Source organism: Thamnophis sirtalis, unplaced genomic scaffold (assembly GCF_051295495.1).
Source record: "Thamnophis sirtalis isolate CommonGarterSnake01/CBP01778 unplaced genomic scaffold, rThaSir2_p1.2 scaffold_2, whole genome shotgun sequence".
Classification (NCBI taxonomy): domain Eukaryota; kingdom Metazoa; phylum Chordata; class Lepidosauria; order Squamata; family Natricidae; genus Thamnophis; species Thamnophis sirtalis.
This window is the reverse complement of record NW_028261382.1, coordinates 65575901-65593291: the sequence shown is the minus strand read 5'-3', so window position 1 is coordinate 65593291 and position 17391 is coordinate 65575901. Positions and strand designations below refer to the sequence as shown.

Here is a 17391-nt window from a genome sequence, read left to right as displayed (position 1 = left end):
CCACTCTCCGAATTCTGCCACACCAACACCTATATGCTCATCTAGGACTGTAACAAAAATTGGATTTATTTCAAGCCCTGTGTAATCTACCTGGGTAATCGATCCTTCCTTAATGGGCCGGGCCATCAGAGAGAGATCGGGTGTGCGTCGAAGATCCTCCTTCGGAATTTCATGAATCGATCGCCCGGCTTCCTTCACTGTGGTGACCAGCCCTTCGTGGACTGCTTTCACCTTCATCGGAGTGAGGGACTCGTGGCTCCTGACTTTGTAAGCTTCTGTTAAATCCCTTGGTGGTGTGTTCTCCCTCTTGAGTTGCTTGGCTTCCCTTCGGGGGTAGTCCTCTGGCGATTCCACATAGGACCTAGGAATTCCTAAAGGAAAAACACACAGAGTGGGCCTGTTGAATCTTCCCCTTTCCTTTAGGGTCAGGGGCCTGCAAATTTGGCAGCTTTTAAGATATGGGGACTTCAACTCCCAGAATTCCCCAGCCAGAGTAAAAAAAACACATTACCTTAGACCAAGGATGTCCAACCTTGGCAGCTTCAAGACTTGTGGACTTCAATTCCCAGAGTTCCCCAGCCATAACTAGAACTAGTCTCCTGGTGATTGGCCATCCAGCCTGCTTTCATGCCTAAGGCGGGACTAAAACTTATGCTAGCTGGGGAACTCTGGGAATTAAAGCGTCAGGGTTCCAAATAGCATCCAAAATTAAATCAGAGTCCGAGGCAAAGTATTCCTCAAAGTTCCAATTTATTAAGAGAGCCATGTTGGACATCTGGGAAAACCTGAATCTCAAAGCTTCCTCGTTTTCCCCACCCAGTTGAAAGTTCAAGATACCCAAAGAAGACCAAGACCTTACCCAACCAAAAAATTACAGACCTATTTCATTACTCAATGTAGATTATAAAATTTTTACTAAAATATTAGCAAATAGGCTAATGGGGGTAATTCAACAACTGATACATACCGATCAAACTGGTTTTATACAGGGCAGACAGATGAAGGACAACGTTAGATTAATTATCAACGCTTTAGAATACCTGGGAAAGAACAATCAAATCCCGGCCGCATTCATATTTTTGGATGCGGAGAAAGCCTTTGATCGAGTTAATTGGCAATTCCTGCTGAAGACATTGCAAAAAATGCAGATAGGAGATGGCTTTTTACGGTCAATTGGTGCAATATATCAGCAGCAAACAGCCCAGATCATTGTCAATGGAAGTCTGACAGACTCCTTTCAAATTGAAAAAGGTACAAGACAGGGCTGTCCTCTGTCCCCATTATTGTTTATTATAACTTTGGAAATACTGTTGAATAAGATACGGGGCCTGGGCAGTCTAAAAGGGATTAAAATTAGACAGCAAGAATATAGAGTCCGTGCATTTGCGGATGATCTGGTTATAATATTGGAACAACCGCAGGAATCTAGTAGGGTATTATTGAATACGATCAATCAATATGGTCAAGTCTCGGGATTTAAAATAAATCTAGGAAAAACCAAAATAATAGCTATAAATATGACTATCAAACAGAAGGAAGAACTGGGGGCGATGCTAAGATGTGAGGTAGTTAAAAAAGTTAAATATCTTGGAGTTAATATTTTAATCTCAAATGGGAAATTATACAAGTATAATTATGAACCACTTTGGCATAGTACACAGTTGGAGTTGAAAAGGTGGGAAAAACTGCATTTGTCCTTGCTGGGTAGAATAGCGGCAATAAAAATGAACATTTTACCAAAATTTTTATTTCTTTTTCAAATGTTACCAATACTTAAAAGAGATGCGAATCTTTTAGAATGGCAGAAGGGTATCAACAAATTTGTGTGGGCAGGAAAGAAGCCGAGGGTAAAGATGAAAATAATGCAAGATGCACGTGAAAGAGGAGGATTGAAATTACCTAACTTAAAATTATACTATGACGCAGTGGCATTATCTGCAATTAGTGATTGGATTCATCTAACCAATGACAGAATTTTGAATATCGAGGGATATGACTTGTTATATGGTTGGCATGCTTACCTGTTATTTAACAAAAAATGGATAAGAAATTTAAAAATCACATCTTAAGAAATGCTTTATTGCGGGTTTGGAAAAAATATCAACATAAATTAAATGATAAAGTGCCCATGTGGGCAATTCCTAGACATGCAATTGAAAATATGAATGTAGAACAAAAACATGATAGAACCACCTATAGACAACTTCTTATCTCAGAAAGAGGGGTGATGCAACTAAAATCTTTAGAGGTACTTAAAGAAGAGAAGGTAGTTCAAACGTGGTTTCAGTATGGTCAACTACAGGCTAGGTGGAAAACAGATCAAAAAATTGGCTTTGTAAAAGTTGAGGATAATTTGTTTAAACAAATAAGAGATCAAAGCTCAATGCATATAAAGAGGATATATAATGTACTAGTACAGATGGATTCTGAAACGGAACTGATTAAGGATTGTATGATAAAATGGGCTCAGAATGTCGAGGAACCAATAATGCTTGAAACATGGGAAAGAATCTGGGTAAGAAATGTGAAATTTACACAAGCACAAAACTTGAGAGAAAATTTTTATAAGATGTTTTATAGATGGCACCTAGATCCTAAAAAGCTTGCCTCTATGTATCCAAATGTTCAACCTAAATGTTGGAGATGTGGTTCTTGTGATGCTACATATTTTCATATATGGTGGACATGTCGTAATGTCAAGGCATTTTGGATAAAAATATGGTGGATCCTGCAAAACATCTTTAAAAGAAGGATAAAATTTACCCCCCAGTTGTTTTTACTGGGTATATGTATTGATTTTACAGCAGCAGAGACTAATTTGGTTCTGTATTTAATAACGGCAGCAAGACTCTTGGTGGCGCAGTATTGGAAGAAGAAAGATTTACCTACAATTCAAGAATGGACTTTGAAAGTTATGAACTTAGCCGAAATGGCCAAAATCTCAGCATATCTCAAAGAACATTCAAACGAGAGATATAAACGAGACTGGAAAAAATGGATTGATTACATAAAAAGTAAATATGGGACTAAGAAACTCCAGATAGCTTATGCTTAGTATCAGTAATAATTTAAATTGTTTAAAATTTGGGTAACAGTAAGAAGCTGAGTTCAATGTAGAGATATTTTAGACTGTGATTGTTCAAAAGTTATACCACGTATGGTCTTTGGGAAGTCGGGGGGAGGGAAGGGAGGTGGGGATTTAGGGGGAGGGGGGAAATACAATATGTGTTAAATTCCATGATTGTATTTGTATACTGTGGCTTTTCAATGTTAGTGCGAAAATAGAACAAACCGAATATACTGGAAGGTAATAGATACCGAAGGAAAGAGTCAAGTGAAAGAAGAAGGAGGGTGGAGAGGGTGAGAGAGAGGAGGAGGAGAAGGGAGGGAGGGAATGGAGAGGGAGTGATAGGGTTAGGGTTAGAAAGAAGGGGAGGGGAAGTAGGCGTAGAGGGGTGTGTGAGAAGGAAGAATGAAAGTTGGAGGGGGTTGAAAGAGGGTGTATGGCGGGCCAAGGTGGTATACTGGGTTTGTATTGTAGAGGGCATTTTCTATATAAGTGAGGGCCGTGTTTATTATTCAATGTTATATGCCCTGATTAAGCACAGTGAATATGTGATTGTATAGAATGAAAACATAATAAAATATATTAAAAAAAAAAAAGAAAGAAAGTTCAAGATCTTATCCCCACACCCACAAGTCCATCACATGGTCCAATTACCCACTGCCATGCTGGTAGTTCCACCCATCCAATTCTGGTCAGGTGCAGAGACAAAGGATGACCTTGGCTTTCTAGAACAAATTTTGTTATGGCTACATATCATCCAACTCCGTACAACCCCCCCATCCCACTTTCCCAAAATGCATAGTAGAGCAATAGAAAGTGTGGCAGGCCAAAGATCCAAGAGAAAAGATGGCTGCAGGCCTGACATAAAGTCCACAAGTCTTAAAGTTGCTATGTTTGGAATCCCCTGTTCTAGATAAGCAAAGTGGGACATCCTTCCACCTTGTTTCTTCCTTGACTTAACAGAATCGACCACCGCTAAGCTTGAGTGGACAATGGTCCCATGAGGAGTGACAACTCGAGGCAAGGCTGAGCCGTGTGGCAAAGCAAATGCAACGTATATAGGGTGGGAGTGGGCAGGACGAGTGGGAGGGAGTGGCAGGTGGGCAGCCAGAGGTCATATTTACCGGTTCGGCGAACCAGGTAAAATTTCCGCTACCGGTTCGTCTGAACTGATCCAAACCAGCTGAAACCACCTATGAATAGACAGAAAGCTCTCCTACCTTCCTTGTGTGATTACCTTGCGTGATGGAGCCTCGGATGTGATGTGGTTCCTTTAGGTTGAGCGGACTGTGCCTCTCGGGAGGGATGGCTCGGCCCATTAAACCTAAAATGATGCCCCCCACACACACAAACCAAGAAAATAAAAGTTAAAACAATGACATTTCCAAGCATGTAAATCTTTCTTTCACCAAGATGGAAGTATCTCAGGTTCTGAATACCCTGAAAAGCAGACCAAAGAAAAAGATGAAAGGATCTGTTATTTTATTTTTCACACTGCCGCAAGATCGCCAAATTCCACCCTCCCAAATAACTTTGGATATTTTGCAACATCTTTTAAAAAATCTCCTTCTAGTTAAGAAGAGATGACAGAAGACAGGAGTGAGTTTGTTTCAACTAGGAAAAAAAATTTCCCAGCAAAATTTCTACCTTCTTCCGGTTTCTACCCAGTAGAGGCAATGATTTGAGAAATAATTAAATATTTTTATCAATACAGCTAGTCCTCAAAACTTTTCGCTTAGTGACCATTTGACCCTACAACACCACTGAAAACAATGACTTATTGCCAGTTTTCATATTTACGACCGTTGCAGCATCCCATCATCATAAGATCAAAATTTGGGCATTTGGCCTGTATTTATGACCATGAGGTTGCATGCCTCAGGGTCATGTAATGATGGGCAAACTTCCCAACTGGCTTCTGACAACCAAAGTGGATGGGGAAGTCACATCTGCTTAATGACTGTATGGTTCACTTAACAATTGTGGTGATTTGGTTAACAACTATGGCAAAAAAGTTTTTGTGCCTGTTGGTGGCTGGCCCCTCCAGCAGCCGAATCAGAGAAGGAGGAGGTGGCTTGGGAGACAGGGTCAGCATCAGGGCAACCTGAGAGCTCTGAAAGGGAGGAGGGAATGGAACTGTCGGGGAGAGAGAGAGACAGAGGTGGAGCCTGGGCCGTCTGTCAGTCCTCAGATGGAGAGTCAAAAGCCCCCAGGTCTGGGGGTGGGTGATGAGGAAGAGGAGAAACAGCTAGGTCCACTGCCTGAAATGCAGATGTGCAGAAGGCAGAGGAGAGGAGAGCAGTGGAGATCTATGGGCTGATCCTTGGGACGAAAGAGCCACTGCTGTTACAGAAGCCCCATCCTAGCTCTGGGGATAAAAGGCAGGGGGTGGGAGATGAATAGATGTGGCAGACAACTATTCATCTCCTGCAGGAGAGACTTATTAGCCTGTGTTGAGAGAGAAACTTTTTGCCGGGGCTGCTGGGATTCCTAAAAAAGAAATCATTGATTTAACTACAGAGGGTTTGTCGTGTTTTGGGACATAACAAAAGTAATAATATGGGGTGCAACTCACTTAACAAGAGCCTTGCTTAGCAGTGGAAGTTTTGGGCTTGGTGTATAGTGGATGTAAGTCAAGAACTACATGCATGATTGCTTCCAAGTTGCTTATCAAACCCCACCTTCTATATTAGCAGAGGAAAGTTCACGTCCAGATAGCAGCCTGGCCGTCCTCCCTTCCATCATGTCGTACGTTCTCTTAGTGCCGGTCATCTCCTGCATCACTGCAGTGCTCCTGCTGTTCTCTTTAGGGACCTGGTTAGCAACCCCACCTGGAAGAGGAGAAGACAAGGGAGATAAGGAGAGCTGTGGAACTCCTTGCATGGAAGGCGTCCTGCCCCACTAAACGAGCGACACCAAGGAATGGTAAAACAGAGTGGCGAACACAAGCTGTCCATGGACCACAACTCTTCACAGAAGGCATCTTGCCCCACTAAAGGACTGACACCAAGGACTGTTTCTAGCAAAACGGATGGCGAACACATCTGTCCATGGATCACAACTCTTCGCGGAAGGCGTCCTGCCCCACTAAACAAGCGACACCAAGGACTGTTTTCACTAAAACGGAGCAGCGAACACAAGCTGTCCATGGATCACAACTCTTGCATGGAAGGTGTCCATTAGTCCTGCGCACTAAACTAAACAGAGCAACGAACACAAGTTGTCCATGGACCACAACCCACACGTTGTGCCTTGAATCCTGAACCTGCTACAAACTCAGTTCCTCAGACACTTCGATTGGCGACTCTTGTGAAAGCTAGACACAAAGAACTTTGCAAGAAAAAATTGTCTCTATCAACAGTCTTTTTTTTTTTTTTGCAAGCCTCGTCCGTCGATGGAGATTCTCAGTCCTCCAGGTCATGGTTGTCCCAAAAGTGCTTTTTTCAAGAGCCAACCTGGACTTCCTTTATTATTCCTTGAAGACGTTTCACTTCTCATCCAAGAAGCTTCAAGCAAGGGTAGATCTTCTCACAGCTGCAGTCAGCTATCGGGAGCAATAAACTGGCAGGCCAGAGGCAGAACAATGAAGGAGAAAGGCACCCTCCTCCAGTGCCCAAACGCCCCCTTCCTTCCTCACAATCCGTCAAACTCGAGACATTTATCTGAAATGGCATATGGTTTCCTGCCTAAGCAGGGGGTTGGACTAGAAGCCCTCCAAGGTCCCTTCCAACTCTGTTTTCTATTTTATTCCTATTCTTTCCTATTCTGTTTTGTTCTGTTCCGTGTTGTGCTATGCTGTTCTATTCTATTTCCTATTCTATTCTAGTTAGTCTATTCTACGCTATTCTATTCTTTCCTATTCTATGCTATACTATTCTATGCAGTTATATGCTATTCTATTCTATGCTATGTTATGCTATTTTTTCCTATCTATTCTATGCTATATTATTCTATGCTGTTCTATTTCCTATTCTATTCTATTCTATTTTATATTCTATTTTCCATTCTATTCTATGCTATGCTGTTCTATTCTTTCCTATGTTATGCTACATTATTATTCTATTCTATTGTATTCTATGCTATGCTATTCCTTATCCTATCCTATCCTATCTCTCTATTCTCTGTCCTATTCCTATCCTATACCTAGACCTGGACATCACCCTCTTGCCGGCTGCTAAAGGAAGATGCACCCTTATTCTGAACACAGACGCCTTCAAGGCAATGGTGGGATTCAAATAATTTAACCGCCGCTTCTCTGCCCTCATGATTTCTTCCAACAGCCAGTTCAGCCAAACTGCTAAGAAAGTTAAACAAACGGTTCTCCCGAAGTGGTGCGAACCATCTGAATCCCACCACTGCTACAAGGCCAAGGCGAACAGTTTTTGGAAGGACCCTGCCACGCCTGAGTCTTTGAAAGAGAGATTCCACCAGCAGTTTAAAGAAAAGGTTCATTGATTTCCCGCAACGATCAGAAACTTCTTGGACGAGAAGCGAAACGTCTTCAAGGAACAAAAAGAGAAAGAAAGTGCAGTTGCCTCTTGAAAAAGCACCTTTGGGATGAACCTCGTTTAGTACAGAAAACAAAACGCGCTCCTTTGTGTATTTGTGTGTGTGTCTGTGTGCATGCGCTTGGCCCAGGACAGGACAGCTGGCTCATAATGAAGCCATGCTGCTCTTATGATTTGTCATCCTGGGGTTTTGTGACAATGCTTATTTTTATACAGATCTGCTTTCTAATCCGATTTACTGTGTCGGGTCTGCAGAGGGATCAGAGTTTATGACAACTGAAGAGCATATGCGCTCCATGTATAAAACAAATAGGGAATAAACTCCTCTGGGGCAGCCAGCTGCCTCTCCCGATAGCGTCGCTTGGTTCCAGCAACCAGACAAGGAAATTCCTGGGGACAGGAAAAAAAAACCCTGTATTCTAATAAAGGAGAATATTTGTAGCAAAGGGTTGACACGAAGGGTCCTTGGTGCTCTCTGAGCGTGGTGGTTTTCTTCCAGACGTTTCATGACCCAACTAGGTAACATCATCAGTGCTAGGAGGGAGTGGGGTTTGCAGGGAGGAGGAGGGTCCTTGGTGGTAGAAGAGAAAGGGGTTTGTGGAGTGGCGGAGAAGGAGAAGGAAGACTATGGGGTCCTTGCTGCTCTCTGAGCTTGGTGGTTTTCTTGCCAAAGTTTCATTACCCAACTAGGTAACATCATCAGTGCTAGCAGGGAGTGCGGTTTGTGGAGAAGAGGAGGACAACTGTGGAGTCAGTGATGCTTTCTGAGTTTGGCTGTTTTCTTTGAAGATGTTTCATGATACAACTACACAACATCATCAGTGCTAGAAGAAAGTGGGCTTTGGGGGGGAGGAGGAGGAGGAGGAGGAGGAGGAAGAGGAGGAGGAGTCTGACGACGACAGAAGGGTCCTTGGTGCTCTCTGAGCTTCCTTGCTTTCTTGCAGACGTTTCGCTACCCAACAAGGTAACATCATCAGTGCTAGTCTAGCCTAGTTGAGGTAACGAAATGTCTAACAATAGGTGCGTTCCTACTGGTTCGGCCCAGTTTGGCTGAACGGTAGTGGCATGCCGGCCTGGGTCACAGAACTGGCAGCAACCCAGGCTGGCCACGCCCCCAAACTGGGTCCCCGGTCGCCATCTCTTTTTTTAGTTCTACGCATGCGCAGAACAATTTCCGCTGAACTGCGCATGCGCTTGCCCGTAAAGCACCCAGCCGAGCGAACTGGAAAGAAAAACAAGCAGGCTCAGAGAGCACCAAGCACCCTATAGTACTCCTCCTCCTCCTCTCCTCCTTCGCCACTCTACAAACCCCATTCCCTTCTAGCACTGATGATGTTGCCTAGCTGGGTAACGAAACATCTGCAAGAAAACAAGCAAGCTCAGAGAGCACCAAGGAGCTTTCAAAGCTGCATCCTTCCTACCACCACCACCCCTTTTCTAATTCCCCGGCCCCCCACGTTTTGAGACACCATGTGTGTGTGTGTGTATTTGTGTGTGTCTATTATGCATGTGTGCGAGCGCATCAGAAAAGTGATGGCTGCATCCTGTCATCAAGGAACATCTGGTCCCGAGTGTTTCGGGGGGGGGGGGAAGAAGAGAGGCACCCCTCCTTTCAGCCGACTCCGGTTCAATTATGGTGAAGGAACACGCACGAGGAAAAGAAAATGCTTCCCTCAACATTTCTTCCCGCTTCTCCGCAGACGAGTCATTATCCCGTTAAGAATCCCCAATCTTCTGCAATTCAGCTGAGAGACGCTGCAAAATTTCGCCTCATTAGAGACCTTTTATTGGAAAAGTATCATCACGGCATCCAGGCACCAGCAGGGGGGCCGTTTCCCGCCTCCTGACACCCCTCCATCTCCCCCCCCCTTCCTGTCCATCTGAACACACAGTCACAGCTGTCTTGATAATCCAGGACTTTCGTCTCCCCGTTTCCTTTCCCAGAACGACGGCTAAGCTTCCAAAGAGAAAATCACTATGACAGCCACAACTTCAAGGAACAGCCATAAGTCTTCTGGTTGAGCACTGTTGTAACTTGGAATGGTTGCTGAACAAGAAGGCAGTAAGTGAGGACTACCTGTATAGTCAAAAGCCCTTCCCTGTCTTTCATGGGGGGCTTGGCACATGCATGGGGGGGGGCGCTTGCACTGCATTTTGGGATTGCATGCGCACACACGCACATGCGCTTTGGCCACTCGGCACCAAAAAGGTTAGCCCTCACTTCCCTACAATCACCAAGTACCGTAGTGTCCTATTAATCCAGCACTGTTCAACCTTGGCAACTTTTAAGACATGTGGACATCCACTTCCAGAAATCAGAATTTCTGGAGTCCCTGAAGCTGCCAAGGTTGAGAAACTGTGTCCGAAGTTTCCTCCGGTTTGTCTGGGTCATTCCCCCCCCCCCCCGATTTTCCCCGACATCTGGGCTGTCTCTGCCAAGGGCCTCCTGCACATCTCTTGGCTGAACCTTCTCGCTCCACACTTATTCTCTGGGACAAAAGCTAAGCAGAAGCAAAAGAAGATGCCTCATCTGATCCCCAAGGACTTGACTCACAGGAAGAGAGAGAGGGAGAGAGAGAGAGGGAGAGAGAGACAACAGCCGCTTCTGTTGTGTCTGTAAACCGAGCTTGGAGACCTGGCTGAAAACCCCCAAGAGATCATCCGTGCTCTCCATGAAAAAAACAGCTCTCAAAAACTCAACAAGTGTTACCAAACAGGAGCTGAAATCACCGTGCATGGAAACTGATCAAGGATTCAGCCTGGAAATAAGGAGGAATTTTCTGGCAGAACAATCAACCCATGGAACAGAAGTTGTCTCCGGAAGTTGTAGGGGCTTCATCACTTGAGACTTTCAAGGTTGACTTGGCCTTCCATCCTTCTGAGGTGGGTAAAATGAGGACCCAGATTTTGGGGTGCAAGAGGCTGACTCTGTAAACAGAGAGGGCTGCAGAGCACCGTAAAGTGCTATACAAGTCTAAGGGCTGTTGTTCTTCCTCCTTCCTTCCTTTCCATGGTGCACAGTGGTTAGAATGCAGTATTGCAGGCTAACTCTTCCCACTGTCTGGAGATTGTTGGGGACAAGAGGCTGACTCTGTAGACCGCATAGAGAGGGCTGTAAGGGATGGTTATATACGTCCAAGTCCTGTTGCTAATGTTCAGGATCAATCAACACAACTCAGCTAGCATGCCACACCAACATCTTTCAGCGCTCGAAGAGAATGTAGGAGGTGCAATTACAAGAAAACTCCGAAAGACGTAATTTCACAATCAGAAGCCTTCAGCTGGTCAGAAATGATGTAGGGTCTCTTGCTTGGGCACTTGGGGGGGGGGGCTAGATGACCTACAAGGTCCCTTCCAACTCTGTTAATCTAATCTACTCCATCTTCTCATCTAGCTCATCTTACATCTAAAGAGCTATCCTTTGTCTTCAAAACAGCCGTTACAGGATGGGCTTTTTAAAGGCCCGGCTTTGGCCCTGTGGTGAAGATAAGATGCAACGGATGGAAAAAATGCTAATGGGGAGGGAAGCACGTCCTTGCAGAGGGACGCTCAGCCCACAGGACTCGTGATTTGCAAAGAGCGTGAAGGAGCACCTCGGGGCATCCGAGATTGGCTTCTGGCCCTTGTTCACCTCTCTCGGCTGTCCTCAAGCGCCCAAATGACGCTGTCTGATCGAAGACACAAAAGCAACTCTGCAAACTCTGCGGCTTAATCCTGATGGGTCACCAGGGGGCAGAGAGGACATCCATGCTGACCTTAAACTCTGGCCGTCCCAGCCTGTAAACGAAGCTTTCCTTCGTAGGCTGGCAGTGCAGTTCACACAGGGGAGCCAGAAGTCCGGAGAGGAAATATTACTCTGTGAGCCAAATCTCCTACTAGAATTTTGAATAGAAAAGAGCTGGAAGGAACCTTGGAGGTCTTCAAAATTCAGACACTTGACCCCCTCCTCTCTGTGACAGCCCCTCAAATATTGAAGACTGCTATCCTGTCTCCCCTGGTCCTTCTCTTCACTAGACTTGCCATGCCCAGTTCCTGCAACCGTTCATATGTTTTAGCCCCCAGTCCCCTAATCATCCTGACTGCTCTTCTCTGCCCTTTTTCTAGAGTCTTAACATCTTTTTTATAGTGTGGTGACCAAAACTGGATGCAGTATATTCTACGTGTGGTTTTACTAAGGCTTTATAGAGTGGTATTTTACCTCCCTTGATCCTGATCTTATCCCTCTGTTAATGCAATTTAGGATTGCACTGGTTTTTTTGGCTGCTGCTGCACACTACTGGCTCATTTTTAGCTGGTTGTCCAGTAAGACTCCAAGATCCCTCTCACAGTCACTGCTATTAAGCCTGGTTTCACCCAATCTATATTTGTACTTTGGTTTTTCTTGCCTAAGTATAGGACTTTACTTTTCTCTACATTGAATTTCTGTACATCGAACTTGGATGAAGTTCATCCAAGTTCTCCAATGATGCCCATCAGGATGGCCTGTGAGGAAATTAAAACACATGTATATATACAGCTTCTCAGTTCAATCTTTAGGTTGGGTTGGACGCCAATGGTGAGGAGCTCATCATCACAGACGGAGCCAGCTCAACTAAGCAACGGCTGCCCGAAACATCTGAAGGAGTTTCCCCATCACTCCTAAAACCTTGCATTGGCCTTTCCTCCAAAGCATGGAGCACCCAAACACCCCCCCCCCCCCGGGGAGGGTTCCCCACCCACAGGGCGACCAGGCAGTGGGATTCCCATCCAAGGAAGCTTCAACTCACCATCGTACGTCAGGATGTGTCCTTTCTTCCCCTCGTAAATGACATGTCCCTTGGGCAGTGCCTCGTCTCTTGCCTTCTCCGCTCGGCTGGGGCTGTCTTCTCCAATTACCTTGGTAATGGTTCCTTTGTACAGCACTTCAGCTGGGGTGCCCTTGGAGAGAGACCAGGAGCCTGGTTTAGCGAGCAATTAAGGCAGAGAACAGCAAAGCAGAATGGCACAGGGGAGTAATGTGGGCCCAGGCAGACAAGCGATGGGTTCCAAGAAAAGAAACCGGACAAAGGAGACACAATGTAAAGCTAAATACCAACTGGGACACAACAGGCAGAAGACAGTGGTGGAACGATCAGGAGAACTACCCAGGATGGCGAAGTCAGGTTTTGGGATGGGCATTGTGCTTTGTTTAACGGGAAGAGCAGACAATAGAAAATAGCCATAGCACTTAAGACTTATATGCCGCTTCACAGTGCTTTCCAGCCCACTCTACGCAGTTTACAGAGTCAGCCTCTTGCCCCCAACAATCTGGTCCTCATTTTAGTGACCTTGGAAGGATGGGAGTCTGAGTCAACTTTGAGCCGGTGAGGATCGAACTGTTGGCAGTGGGCAGAATTAGCCTGCAATGCTTCATTGTAACCAATGTGCGAAGGAAGGAAGGAAGGAAGGAAGGAAGGAAGGAAGGAAGGAAGGAAGGAAGGAAGGAAGGAAGGAAGGAAGGAAGGAAGGAAGGAAGGAAGGGGGAATAGCAATAGACTTATAAACTGCTTCACAGTGCTTTACAGCCCTCTCTAAGCGGTTTGCAGAGTCAGTCTCTTGCCCCCAACAATCTGGGTCCACATTTGACCCACCTTGGAAGGAGGGAAGGCTGAGTCAACCTTGAGCCAGTCAAGACTGAACTCCTGGCAATGGGCAGAGTTTGCCTGCAGCACTGCATTCTAACCATTATGCACCATGGAAAGAAGAAAGGAGGGAGGGAGGGAGGGAGGGAGGTTGCTGGCTGCCTGCAATTTGGTAGTTCGAATCTCACCAGGATACGGTTGACTCAGCCTTCCCTCCTTCCGAGGTGAGTAAAATGAGGAGCCGGATTGTTGGGGGCAATAGGCTGACTCTGTAAACCTCTTAGGGAGGGATGTAAAGCACTGTGAAGCGGTATATACATAAGTCTAAGGCAGGGGTGTCAAACTTGCATCATCATGGCAGCATTACGTGGTGCATTGGGATTTCCCCCCCCTTTTGTTAAACTGGTGGGGGCGGAGCCAGCATGTCATGCACCCGACCCACAGGCTGCAAGTTTGACACCCCTGGTCTAAGGGCTATTGCTATTGTTATTGTTCTTCCTTTTCCCCTTAATTACTTCCTTCCATCCATCCATCCAACATCCACGGTATGCAGTGATTAAAATGCAGCATCGCAGGCTAACTCGTCTACTGCCAGCAGTTCAATTCTGAGTGGCTCAAGGTTGATGCAGCCTTCCACCCTTCCGAGGTCGATGAGGACCCAGATTATTGGGGGACATACCGCTGTCTCTGTAAACCCCTTAGAGTGGGGTTGTAAAGCACTGTGAAAAGCGGCATATAGGTCTTAAGTGCTATGGCTATTGCTATATAACGTATTTTTTGGAGTATAAGTCACACCAAGATTTTGAAGAGGCAAATTAAAAACAAAAAGTTTTTGCACTCTGCAGACCTCCTAAAAATGGCCCATTTTCCACAAAAACAGGTTCATTTTTTGCCCCAAAAGGAGCATGCATAGCCTTTAGGAGGCTTGTAGAGTGTTCCTGGAGGATTGGGGGGGGGGGGGACAAGCAAAAAATGTCCCGTTTTTTCCTCGTATTTGCCCTCCCCAGCCCCCAGGAGCACTCTACAAGTCTCCTAAAGGCTATGCACGTCCATTTTTGTGAAGGGGCAGAGTTTCGGGAGGCTAAAAATGCTGTATTCAGTGTATAAGATGCACCCAGGTTTTCACCCTCTTTTGCGGGGTGGGAAGGTGTGTCTTATACTCTGAAAAATACGGTAAGTCTAAGTGTTGTTGCTATCCAAACCCATCCCAAAATTCATTCTCTAAGAATCAGGGGTGGATAAATGACACTCCAATGTTTGGGGCATTGCTGGGAATCAGATCTGGATTACTTTGCACGCCAAGCACACGCCTTGCCACTGAGCAACATTTCGCGTTCCCCAAATGATTGGGTGGGGCCCCAAAAGCTTTAGATTGCATGCAACTACAGGACCAGACTTGACAAACACATGACAAACTGGTTGGTGGCGCTCCTGCCAGAGATAAGGAGTAATATGCTTAAAGATAAGAGTGCCTATGTCTAAATGCCCACAAGCATGCTCAGTCCACCACCTACCCTATTTTGCAGCCGACTCGCACTTAGGAATGAATATATATATATGTTATATTTATGCTGATAAATAAATAAAGGGAGACTAGTATAGATCTATTTCAAGCTATTTAGCTCTCATCAGCTAGCCATACCCATGCTGGGAATCGAACCTGTGCTCTATTGCCTCTTAGGCAGATGTGTTAACCATTGAGCTACAGAGCTGGACTCCTTATCAGCCAGCCAGGGTGAGAGGTATATATTTAAAGTCACAACCCCTGGTATGCCCAAATATGGGAGGAAGGTCACACTTCCACTCTCTGTCTTCGGCTCGTCACAAGAGACCATCCAGACGTCTGGACGTCTATATATATTTGTGTTGGTTTTTTTTATTTGTGCTGATAAATAAATAAATTGGTGCCTTAGATCAGGGGTCCCCAACCTGCAAATATTGGATGCAATCTAGTGCTTTCAATCTTGAGTCAGGTGCTGGAGGTCCATGGCCCCCAAAGGTATTTAAAGGGGCCCATGGTGAAGAAAAAGTGAAAACCACTGCCCTAGATCAACCGGGCCACCAGTATCACTCGAGAATTCAAATGCGGTCGGAGTAGGTTGAGATTATGCCTGTGGCTTCACCATGTCTGCACATGTCTAGGTAGCAGTGGAGAAATTTCATTCCCACATTCCACTACTGGTCTCTTAAGGCAGGAGTGTCAAGCTCAAAGGGCCTGGATCCGGCTTGTGGGGTGATTAGATCTGGCCACGGGGCTGCCCTGGAAAGAGCAAAGGACTGGTCCACGGTACTTCTGCCAGCGAAAATGGAGCTGCAAGAGGCCGTCACAGCCGGAAACGAAGCTTGGAAAGGTTGAATTGCTGCCCACCCCCCCCCCCCAGCTCCGTTTTCGCTGGCAGAGGGTTGCAGGAGGCTGTCACAGCCAGAAAGGGAGCTTGGGAGTCAGTTTTTGCTGGCAGATCATTCAGGCCACCAAAAGCACCCCCGACATGCGTGCCGTTGAGCTGACCATGCCCTCCCCTGGCTATACCACCATCCCCAAGGTCTAACCCAGCCCTGATGCAGCCCTCAATGAAATAGACTTTGACACTCCTGCCTTAAGGTCAGTGGTTGGATGAGGGAAGAGGGACCCAATCTTTGCAACCTAGAGGCCCAGATTGGGGGGGGGAGGGGAATTGGCCCGTGCGAGCCATGTGTGCACACACAGCCCTTGCACAAGTGATAGGTCGGCATGCACGCAGCTCGACTTGCACAAGTGGTGGGCCTGCCATCCCATCACTCGCGCAAGTTGACTACATGTGCACTCACTCCAGCCAACCACTCTCATAGCCCAATTCTGAATAAGCCATGGCCCGCTAGTGGGCTGTGATCCAGGGGTTGGGGACCAGGACATAGGCAAGGGTATTAGGAGGGTAGTTGCTTGGAGGTTCTTAGGAGCAACTGAGGTTCATGGACCCAATCTGTCCAGAGAGTAAGACAGGACAGTCCTTATTTAATGACGGCCTCATTTCTTGGCCACTCACAGTGACAACAAGTAACTTTGCAAGCAATCATTGCGTTTACCTAAAGAATAGGAAAGCTTAAGTAAGATCATAAGCACCATTGTGGTTTCTTTAGCAATTGCTTCCCTTAATGACCGAATTGTTTGTCTACATTGTGGTCATTCAAACGAGGCTGCCCTGCACCGATACGAAGAGCAATAAAATCCCGATCCAACAGACCAGCTCGGAGTTTCTCCGTAACGAAAACAGAGGCACCGTATTACCGATATGGCAGGGAGAGGCCTCCATGAATTCAAGGGCTTGGCGTTAAAAGACACAAAACATGCTTCAGTGCACATGCTCCCAGGAGAGAGAACATGGAGCAGATGGCTTCAGGGAAAGAACCCTCTGGAACATCTGTCTTCTGGCCCGGATTTGCAAAGGGGGAACTGTTGCAATGCAACGGGCCTGAAAGCTTTGCAAACGAGACCGCTGGTAATTCCCATCAGCAAACCCCGATGCACTGGATGCTAAACCCAGTTAGATCACCCCCATGGGTGGCACCATCACAGGCATGGATTTCAGGCAAGTCCCTGCTCAGAAAAAGCAGGCAAATCAAAGCATCATTTAATGAACCGAGGGAGAGAATGGGACAACTCGCCATGGCCAACTTGCCACGGGACAATTTGACCATTCTCTTTTATTTCTTTAAAATAAATTTTTAAAAAACTATTTTGATTTTTGTCGTTGACGTTTCATCCTGTCCCTCCTTCAGCATCCTTTAATTGTTCTTTAATTATCCACCGTTTCTTTCATATTAGTGTAACTCTTGTCTAGCAGCGAGTTGTCACACACGGACAGGGACCGGGGGGGGGGGGGGGCTTCTTCCCAAAGCCCATGTTCCTGGCTGAATTGGGTCTTGGTTTTTAGTCAGGATGGAAATCAATGCAAACTTCCAACAGCATTGATATTGATACAGATAAACAGAGTTGGAAGGGACCTTATAGGTCATCTAGTCCAACCCCTGCCCAAGCAGGAGACACCATTTCTGACAGATGACAGTCCAGTCTCTTCTTGAAAGCCTCCAGGGATGAAGCTCCCACAACTTCTGAAGGCAACATCTGTTTCATGGGTTGATTGTTCTCACTGTCAGAAAATTCCTCCTTATTTGCAGGTTGAATCTCTCTTTGATCAGCTTCCATCCATTATTCCTTGTCTGGCCTTCAGGTGGTTTG

The 17391-nt window shown here is 45.9% G+C and overlaps 1 protein-coding gene across 10 annotated transcripts in view; it reads right to left on the bottom strand.

Moving 5' to 3' along the window:
- NCOR2 (nuclear receptor corepressor 2) overlaps positions 1–17391 on the bottom strand; it is a 205648-nt gene that overhangs the window by 40279 nt on the left and 147978 nt on the right. For all 10 annotated transcript variants that reach the window (XM_087705827.1, XM_087705828.1, XM_087705830.1 and 7 more), the window contains 4 exons: positions 12342–12492; positions 5749–5898; positions 4305–4391; positions 91–371 (listed from right to left, as the gene is read on the bottom strand). In XM_087705827.1, coding sequence (XP_087561953.1) covers positions 91–371; positions 4305–4391; positions 5749–5898; positions 12342–12492 — 669 coding nt within the window. The remainder of the gene's footprint in view (positions 1–90; positions 372–4304; positions 4392–5748; positions 5899–12341; positions 12493–17391) is intronic.